This window comes from Thalia democratica, chromosome 3 (assembly GCF_965202585.1).
Source record: "Thalia democratica chromosome 3, ktThaDemo2.hap1.1, whole genome shotgun sequence".
NCBI lineage: Eukaryota > Metazoa > Chordata > Thaliacea > Salpida > Salpidae > Thalia > Thalia democratica.
Genome location: NC_139167.1, coordinates 46,859,077 through 46,869,479, shown reverse-complemented (window position 1 = coordinate 46,869,479; position 10,403 = coordinate 46,859,077). Strand labels below are relative to the sequence as shown.

The following is a 10,403-nucleotide window of genomic DNA, read 5'->3' as shown; positions in this document are numbered from 1 at the left end:
AAGTTACTTCACTAGGACCTTTTGTTAGCAAACAATTAAAACTATATTTTGAACAGTTAGACTTAATAATTACAAATATTATAAAGTTTTATAACAGTCGAATTTAATATTAAGTATTTTACCTATTATTAACCTGTAAAAACTATTTTATTTTAATGAAAACATGTATACACCTACTTTAATCTATGCTTCTATTCTTTCATTACAGTAATTACTTTTTACAGAACCCAGTTGAAGTGTGTTGATTCGTTAACACACAAAAATATATGTTGGTACAATAAATGAAGATTACTGTATAATGTGTTTTTATTTTATTTACAACATAATAGCCATACAATCTAGTTAAGTTTGTTGTTAGTTTGTTAATTTTTTACTATTATTTATAGCTACTTTTAATAAAATAGGCAAAATTAATGACTTGTTACTTATACTATAAAATTTAGATTTATAATAAAACACATTGGTCTATAAATACATTGGGCATGAAAGATTTTTATTTGGTTCTCTTTTAATCTAAATCTGGGTTCCTCGAAATTGGCTATTATTTAAAACTTACAAGATATTCTGGAGTTGATGATAAAGAGAAAAAAGATCTTAAGCGTTTTTAGTGGTAGGGGGCCATAGCTTTTTTATTTCTTTAAAAGGGATCTTATTAAAAAAAAATTGCAGGAGTCAAAAATTGTTGACTGACTTTACATGAAATTCAAACCAATGGAGATGCAAGTAAAAAGTAGTTTCATTAACTAAAATGTTTATTAGTGATATATTATCGTTTATTGGAAATAAAAGAATTTAATTTCAACTAAGAACTAAAGTGAACTTGTTATGTATTTTAGCAACTCGATGTAAATATTTGTTAAGCTTCATAGTTATTCACCCAGGTTGTTGCAACAAAGCGTCAAAATAAATCGTAAACTCTCGTCTTATTACATTACAAAAATTAGTGACAGTTAATTTGTAACTAATTACAATTACAAAATTGGTCACAATTTAACAAAAATTGTTAGTGTTTACAAATCTACTTAGTTGAGATTTTTACTAGGACTAAGGAAAAAACTAGCTGTCAAATTCATATATTTTACCTTGCTCATTACATCTGTTTGTAAAACAAAATTACATATGTTTTTTTTTTCAATAAAATAAGCCATGTTTAAAAAAAGTTAAAGATAAATCTTGTACTAGCTGAAACTCTAGCTCTGTTTTAGCTTAATATTACAAATACTATAAATTCTAAATCTACTTTTAGACACCATTTCAACTTCAAAGGAGCAAATTAAAATTAAATAAATAAAAGATTACAGGGGTATTGTAAACATTATTATAATAAATTATCCTAGCACTTTCAAAATTATTTAATTTTAGGTTCTTGAAATTTAAATAATTAACTGTATGTTAAAAACTTTAAGTATAACTATATAAAAAGATAGTTCATAAAATATATACTTTTTCAGAACTTAAAACACTGAATTTATCTATTAAACGTAATTGCAAATCTGAAAAAAAAACCATACGGTTCCACAAAATTATCTAGATATATGTCTCATATTTTCAAATGCTATAAAATCAAATACAAAGTAAATTAGTATAACAAAAACCTTACAAAGTTTAAGCGTAAACTTTTATATGTTAAAAAAAAATTGAAAATTAACAATATACAAACTAAAACTTAAAATTGATCAGTAGAAGGTAGCATGAAAATACATATTTTTAATGAAAATTAGCCTTTTTTCATTGTGATAGTTCGTTTGTTATACAAAAAAAAACCTTTAAATTCAGATCTATTATAAAACACAAGTTTATTCAAAAGTATAAAACAAATAACACATTGTTAAATTAAGAATTTATTACCAAAATAAACTTGTAAAAAATGATCTCTTAAAATTTAACTACTAAAACATTTCAGTTTTATCATACTGTTTAAATCAAAAATAATTTAATTAAAACTTTAATCAAGACTACTTTTTACATGCTTTTAATATGCAGTTGCAAAATGTATATAAAAACAACTAGAACTTTTATTATAATTTTAATTATGTAATCACATAGACATAGAATTTAGACTAAAATAAACATTACCTACAATTAAAACATAAACATATTCATTAAAAATCTCTTTTTTCTTTATTCAATTACAAGTTTGTTTTTTCATTTAAAATTTAAAACTTTTTTTGAGATAGATAACATAGATAAATTTTCATCTTACTGATGTTAAGACTTTCAAGAAAAATAGTTTTTAAATATTTAATCACTGTACATTACTTAATTTCACTTCAGCATCTGAAGTTTTTGATTTGTTTTCATCATCAGGTCTGTATATATTTTTATGTTTGTCTAAACAAGAACTCCATGATTGAAACAAACCAAAGCACTTCTCACTGAATTTTTTCTCATCATCTTTCGTATCTACCCAACATTTGAAGCTTTCTCGAAAGCTAGGACCACATGGACCGTTAGGCATATTTCCTAAACATGGACAGTCCCAGTTTATTTCTCCATTCGGTAAAATAGCACCTTTAAAATAAACTAATATTATATAAGTAAAAAAAAAGCTGCATTTATTTAAATACAGGGTGGTTTTTTTTAATTTTCTTCCAGGTTTTAGAAAGTACAAATTTTGGGTCTATTTTTAGTTTAAAATTAAGTTTTAAGTAGAAAAAACTGTGTTAAATAGTATAAAAACATTAAAAAGATACTGTAAGGCTACTTTAAATGTGTTTTTTGATTTAAAAAAATTGATGATACCAAAAATGTTTTATCTTTATGATAAATTTTTTGAGTCAAATCGAAATTTCACAATTAAACACACAAAAATTGTTCAAAACTCTAGGTTTTATGAATTTATTCTTTCAAGAATTTATTTTACAAACTAAGTTTTGGTCAAAGACCTCGTCAGTGCTTAAATAAATCTTATTCAAATAGAAATTCTATTGGACAAGGTCTTTGACCAAAACTTAGCTTGTAAAATAAATTCTTGAAAGAAAAAATTCATTACTTCTCCTCCAGTAGTTGAGATCTCTCTATTTGTTTTCTTAAAACCAAAACATATAATTCTAGGTTTTATAGTGATTTTAGATTTTCCTGTTTTTTTTCAAAATTTCTTAAACTCCCCTTTTTTTAGGATTCCAAGTTTAGTGGCCAACCTGTAAATATATATGTAAATAACAGGGTTGCCACTTATTCAACTAAAAAATTCATCTGGAGTTATATCAAACTAGCTTGAGTTAGCCTGATTACATGTGAAACTGAGGTTTTAGGAACCAAAAACTTATTAAAAAAACTGTTAATCAAGCTTCTGTTAATAGGGGTGGGCAACGTAAATAGTTGACGGGCCGGATCCAGAAAAATATAGTCCTCAGCGGGCCGGATCATTTTAAGTTAGTGATCTTTTGGATTTAGCTGGATCCTTTTTTAGATCCGGATCCCATTTTAAACATATTATCCGGATACGGCTAAATACTTATTTTAGACAATGATCTGGATCCGAATGGAAGCTAATTTCAAAAAGATTTGAATACGGTTAGATGCTTATTGATCGGGTATTTCAGAATTTTGAATCAATACATTAATTACCAAGGTTCTCATGTATGAATGTTTATGTTAGATTTAGTTAAGTATTCATAATTCTATATATATATATATATTATAACTCTGGACCGAAATAATACTAGTTAGTCGTAAAAGAATTATAATTTGGTCACTAAAAGTTACTTGAGCCTAACATTTCAAGTTAAAACATAAAAAAACTGCAAACTATTCGAAATTAAATAATTTTGGAAATCCTTATCTGGAGTTTATAGTGATAATATTTTTTCAAAAATTAACAAACAATACAATATTAAACTACTGTTATTTAATTTAATTAAGCTAATGATGATACACTTAAGGTTGATCATGTATTAGAGTTGTTTAAATCTAGTTGCATGATAGTTTTGGAAAATCTGCAAGTGCACTGAAATACCAATTAGGTTTGAAGATAGCTTATCCTTGTTAATATTAGGTCGGAAGTGTTTGTTTTTAAATGTATGAAGAATCGAACAACACAACTAGTTCCATGGTCATCTTTAGAAGTTGACAAACTTTGGCTCTATAAATAATACATAAAATCTATTTTAAAATCTTGTAAAAGCAACAAAAATTATATGTTTGATTTCAAATTTTCTTATTAACTTGTTTAAAAATCAGTTAAGCCTAGATAACAAATCACTTTGGCTTGAAATTTTAACACTTTTACTTTCAAAATATCAAATAGTTATAACTAACTTACGAAATTTAACTAAATTCTGTACTTTAAAAATATTAATCAAACAGTGCACCTAAAATACTTTTATAAGACTACTAACATGAAATAACGAAATATTGAAACAAAAATGAAATTAATATTTATTTTTAGCATAACAACATTTAAGTTTAGTAGACTTTTAGATTAAGATCGATTTCACTAGTGAAAATATTACTAAACGAAAAACTAAAACATAAAACTGTCACATTATACTTAAAATGTTAAGTTTAAAGAATTTAGCAAGAATAATTACACTAAAAGGAAATCAATGAGAAATTTTTGGATCATAAAAGTTTTTAACAAGTTGTTTGAAATCTGGTAGTTTATTTGAAGTAGATATTCTCAGTAATGACTGCAAATTTGTATCAGTAAGATTTGAACGCAGCTAACTTTTTTTTATATACAAGGTTAAGAATGTTTGTTTGCAAAAATATGTAGACTCAAACAAAACAAATAACTTCATTGTAATCTTTTTCAAATTTACAAACTTTTACTTGTTAAGTAAGTCATAAAATATGTCAATTTTTCAGTTTTGAACTTTTCTTTTTGTGTACTGCCACATTGAAGTTCAACAGTTCTAACAATATTACTATTTACATTTTCGGTGTCAAACGTCGACGGTGATGAAATTTTGTCGAATTCTTCACTTAATTGTTAAAAGTCTGCAAAACGACGACAAAACTTATTATCAAGTGAAACTATTGTCATCAATTGGTCATCACTAAACTTAATCATATAATTAATCAAAAAGTCCTTAATGAAAAAACAATAGCAGAAAAAGTGCAAATGGTAGTCTAAAATTAAAACATTTGACAAAAATTTAAATTTGTTTGACTTAAAGAGTTTGTCGATGTTTAAAAGGATATTTATTTTTTACTTTTTTAAACATTTAAAAAACAACTCAATACTTATTTGGAAAACACAGCAATTTTTGACACGTCTATTTTTTATGAAAACATTATGGTAGGTAAGATAATCAAAGTTAATTCAGCAAACAATTGCTTTTTGATAATTTGAAAAAGGATTACTTCAACTGACTTGAAACAGAACAAGATACTATAACAAAATAGTGTTTTATAACCACAAAGTAATAAGCCATTCTAACAAACGTTTTCAGGGTCAAAGACTTACAGTTTTGTTTAATGAAATAGTTCAAAAAAGGTTTTGTACAAGTTTTGTAATAATTAAATTGGCTGGCTGGATTTTATATAAGTTTTGAAAATGCTTAGCGGGCCGGATCACCCACTTGCGGGCCGGATCAATGTTGCCTGCGGGCCGGATCCCATTTAAAACTAAAAAAGGTTTGGGGGCCGGTCATTTTCACTATGCGGGCCGGATCCGGCCCGCGGGCCGTACGTTGCCCACCCCTATGTTAATCGGACGCCTATAGAAATCAAACTAAGTAACTTAATATTTAAAAAAAAACATTAATAGCAACGATTTGTATTTATATGTTGTTATTATTGTATAAACAAACTAACTGGTTTTGTTAGGACCTTTTACAGCAAACTATTAGCAGGATATTCTTTGAATATTTACATCTAAAACAACTATTCAAAATTTAAAATCAAAATGCTAATAGAGATTTGGGCGAAGCAAGTTCACCGGAATATATAATATAAAATTTACCCAGTACTCTTTCTTTATTAAACTAACACATGTTTCTGTTTACAGATATTTTATCAGTCTTTTAATAGTACTATTCTTAACAGTTAAATGGTTAATTTAAATACTTTTCTGAAACAGTCTTTTGGTAACATTAAAATAAACTTGGTTAACATTCAAGAGTTTCAAAACTTTGCTATAAAAAAAACTGAATTAAAGTATACAAAACACAATTATAAGTTACCTGCATTGCTCATATCCAGTTCATTTTGGTTGTCGGCTTTCAATATAATGTTTGAAGGCAAATTTAGATACTCTTCAGTTGCAAAAATTATTTTGTCCTTACCTACAATTATATAAACACTTTTTTAAAGTTGGTTAAGTATATTTTCAGTTAGTAAACTCAAATGAAAGATAACTCAAATACTTTCTTTAGAAAAGAGGCTAAAACCAAAAACTATCTCTAATAATCATAGCTTATAATTTTGGTTGCAGTTTAAAAGTTTAAAGAAATTTAAAAATATTAATACTATATAAAAAAAAGGTATTATTTTGAAATCATTAAAAAAAATTTGTAAGAACGAATATTCAAAAATTCAGAAAGTAATGATAGCATCCTTTGTCTGTTTACAATATTAAGTTTTCTTTGCTGCTAGAAGCGCATAAAATTACTTATTATATTTGTCATAAAGAAATTAAGACTGCTTTAAATGGAAAACAAAACAGATGTTATTCTTTACTAGGGCTAATAAATCAATTATTAAATTGAATAATAAACACTAGCTCTGTAAAGACAAATAAAAACTGGTAGCAATATGTATGCTTCAGTTTTTCAACATCACCGGATTGCTTTGTAAAAACACCTTGAAGTATAATTAAAGGATGCCTCTACTAGGATTAAATTAACAGTAAAAAATGTAACTATATTTTTAACAGCTCAGTGAGCAATAAATAACAAACAGGCAGGAAGGGGTAAATTTTATTTTTGTATAACTTTTATTTTGGACTTATATTCTGAACATCAAAGTTTAGTTATTGATTTTTATTATTAAAAGAAAAACAGTCAACTTTACTAAAAAGCTAATAAAAAATTATGATTAACAATATAGTTTATGTTTATAAATAAATGTATAAAAATATCAAAAACTTTCCTATAAAAATATTAAAACTATAACTTCTTGATACTCAAAGGTATGTTTTTTTATTAAAAAAGAAGTATCAGTTAAAAGAAATTCAAAATATTTTGGGAAACTTAAGGGCACAGGGGGGTCCCAACATTTTTTTTCACTAAAAACAACATATAATCTTATGTGAAAGCTTGAAGTACAATCTACAAGCCAGTTTTTATAGAATTAAAAAAATCTTACTTAATTTTTGAGATATTGTAATTTTTCTAAAAAGTTTCCAATACAAACGTATGGACCACAAAATTTTCAGGGTCAATTTTCTGGGAAATTTAAAAAATTACTAAAAATCTATCTTCTCCTTCATTTTTTGAGCTAGAGGCCTCAAACTTTCATGAAACGTTCCTTTTATAGATTATAAGACTTTGAATGTTGGAATTTTAAAAATATTGAAAATAAAAATTTTAGATAAAAAAAACAAAAAAATAGGTGGTTTTTTTTAATAAAAATTTTCTTTTTTAAAATTAAAAAATTCCAGCATTCAATCTTTTTAAAATTTAATAATACACTTTCTGTGAAAATTTGAAGAAGATTGGTTGAAAAATGAAGAAGGAGATAGATTTTTAGTGAAATGGTGTTTTTTTGCGTTTTTAGTTTGTGCCTTCCATAAGGAACCTATTAAGGTCACTAACTTTGATCGCTCATATCTCGATTTTTTTTTGAGTTTTTTTAAGCGGTTAAAAATGTCTGATAGCTAAGATAAATTTCTATAAAATAAGACCAACTTGTAAAAATCAAGGTGGACCCGCCTATGCCCTTAATATTGCTCTTGTTTTTCTAGCATTAATTAAGTTTTAAATTATAACAAACAATTTTGGTTATTGTTTTTAGGTCATATTACAGTTTTTTAATACTATTAAATGAGGCTTAGCACAATTCTTTTTTTATTGGTCAGTTGAAATATGGAACAAACTATTAAACAAACTAAATGAATTAGTTTCTTGCAAAAAAGTTGAAGAATTTCAATTAATATTAAAAAAGTTTGATTTGAATAAAATTTTTGTCAGTAAAATCTATAAGTAATTTTTATCAACCATTGATTTAATTTTAAGATTTAGCTAGTCCATAGTTCAATTTTATAAGCAGACTTTCCTCTATTAATGATGAGTCCTTTTTGAATGTGTTTGATAATTATTTATCAGGCCAGTCTATTGTTAATGTACTTGGGGCTTTAAGTTTTTATTTTTGTTGTTAGTCCATGCATTTAAATATTTTCTGTAGATTGCTCTTCATCAAAGTATAAATAAGAATAAGTTTGTTGTTAAAATAGTTGCTCTTTATGTTGATCTACAAATTCTATATCAAAATATGATTTTATGTTTGTTTAAAACAAAATGAACTTCTTGTATTATTTTTATTTTTGATTTTTTTGTTATATGTATTTCTGTTTATGTGACTTAGGTTTTGATGCCTAGGTCTATTATAAGGACAATAAACTTGCAATAATAGTAATAAATATTAATAAATTTATACTTATTTATTACTGTTTTGAATTTATTTGACAAGGTCAGCTAACGCTCACCGAAGCCAGGTAATAAACCAAAGCAGTACATAAACATTTGTTTTATTATATTTTATTAAATTTATACTTAAAAAAATTTCTTTCAAAACAGAAATCATACTATGAAAAACATATTTTAATGAAAACAAACAATAGGCTATAAGTAAAATTTATAAGGTTTATGAAAAACATATGAATTTTATGTTTATGAATTTTACTTATAGCTTATTATTATTATTATTCATTTTAAGTTATATATGTAAAACTGTTAAACTTTTCAGAACAATTTGTTTCATTTTTTTATAAAAAGAAAGTCTTATTTAAATATTTAGTTCAAAATAAAAAAATATTTTTACCATAAATTAGCTGTAAATATATTTTTTAAAAAGTAAGTTTTAACATACTTGATAACAAAATACATATACAAATGAAAGACCACTTTTAAAAAATCCCAAAATATTTAAGAACCTCTATTATTTTTAAAACAGTTTAAAAATTTTATAGATATTTATAATGTTAAATATAAGATAAAGTTTCAGAAAAAGTTAAGCAGTAAACTGATAGAGTAAAGTAGTTATGCTAGTCAAAAACTAATCAATAGAATAAAATAATAACCTTCTTTCACACAGTAGGACATCTTTTTATCCTAGTATTAGAATTACACTTTTTTTTTCTGTATAAAATTAAGTTTGGTAAATAAAAAAAGCTATAACATTTTATTTGAAGTACCATATTTCAATAAGATTATGTGTATAATACAAAAAATTATACCTTTATAAACTGCAGTTTATTCTTTTAGTTGTATGTTTTAAAAATTTGAAATATTAATACTTCAGTGTATTATACATTTGGGTTTATTAACATCCAAAATATGGACCAAAATAACTTTTTCTTAATAACAATTTAAGAATTATAATATAGTTAAATTTTCAATATTGTCTTTTATTTTTAAGTTTTTTCATAAACATATCACAAGTAATTGTTTGTTGCTAGTTTTCACAAACTTGTTATTATAAGAAAATTAAAAATTATTATTGAAGTAAAAATGAAAATATTAACCTTAGGTGTCTAGAAAATCAAAAATAAAATACTGTATAATAACGCCATTTAAAAAAGTCAAAACATTAGCCTTAGCTTTGCAAATAAAGTACAAGACAGCAAAAGTTATTCAAAAACTTTAAACTAGCCTCAATTATCTCAAGTATCATATGTGAGTTAAAACCGTGTAGATAGTTTTTTTTTTTAATTAGTTTCTGCCATTGATAAGAAATCTATGGAACAACTATAGCAATAAATAAGAAAAATAGTATTTTAAACAAAAAAATTGTAATGAGCTATAGAGCTGTGGTAAATAATAATTATCAAACTAAGAGCCTGGTTTTTAGTTTTTACTACAAAAACATATCTTCTGATTGTCTACAATTTTTTTTTCTAGCTTTAAACTACCTTGTGGGTTGCAAATTTATTGTTTGCAGGCGGCATTTAGTCAGTCAAACTGCATTGCCATAGTTTGCCGATACTTCTTAGATTTTTTTAATGTTTTTTAATTTGAAATTACTTTTTGAAATGTAGCTCCTTAAATTTTTGGAAGAATTTTAATTGTTGCATTTAAATTGTAATTTAACTAATTCAAAATTGTCTTTAATGTTTCTTACTAAAGATTAATTACAATTGTTAATTTTTGGTGGTAGAAAAAAAGAATAAAAGCAAAAAACAATCAGGGTTGTCACTATTTTTGAGACAAAATTATTCTACCTGTGTTACCAAAAACTATGTGGGGAATTTATGAAAAAATTTATAAAAAGTATAATGAGTAAAAAACTTTATTTAAATA

The 10,403-nt window shown here is 24.9% G+C and overlaps 1 protein-coding gene across 1 annotated transcript; it reads right to left on the bottom strand.

Annotated features, from left to right (window-relative positions):
- Positions 1-1,872: 1,872 nt before the first annotated feature.
- On the bottom strand, positions 1,873-10,148 carry LOC145831609 (mitochondrial intermembrane space import and assembly protein 40-like). Its single transcript, XM_082938915.1, has 4 exons — positions 10,016-10,148; positions 9,185-9,242; positions 6,129-6,230; positions 1,873-2,511 (listed from the first exon to the last, which is right to left on the bottom strand). Exons 2-4 carry the CDS (start codon positions 9,204-9,206, stop codon positions 2,246-2,248), a joined length of 390 nt encoding a protein of 129 aa, XP_082795041.1. The 5' UTR covers positions 9,207-9,242; positions 10,016-10,148; the 3' UTR covers positions 1,873-2,245.
- Positions 10,149-10,403: the final 255 nt, after the last annotated feature.

What these genes read in the sequence shown, in the direction of transcription:
- LOC145831609 (XM_082938915.1), bottom strand. Translation starts at nt 9,206, where the DNA reads ATGTCCTACTGTGTGAAAGAAG. An exon ending in GTCCTACTGTGTGAAAGAAG is followed by an intron (nt 6,231 to 9,184) that starts GTTATTATTTTA and finishes ATATAATTGTAG; the next exon opens with GTAAGGACAAAATAATTTTT. An exon ending in ACTGGATATGAGCAATGCAG is followed by an intron (nt 2,512 to 6,128) that starts GTAACTTATAAT and finishes TTTATTTTAAAG; the next exon opens with GTGCTATTTTACCGAATGGA.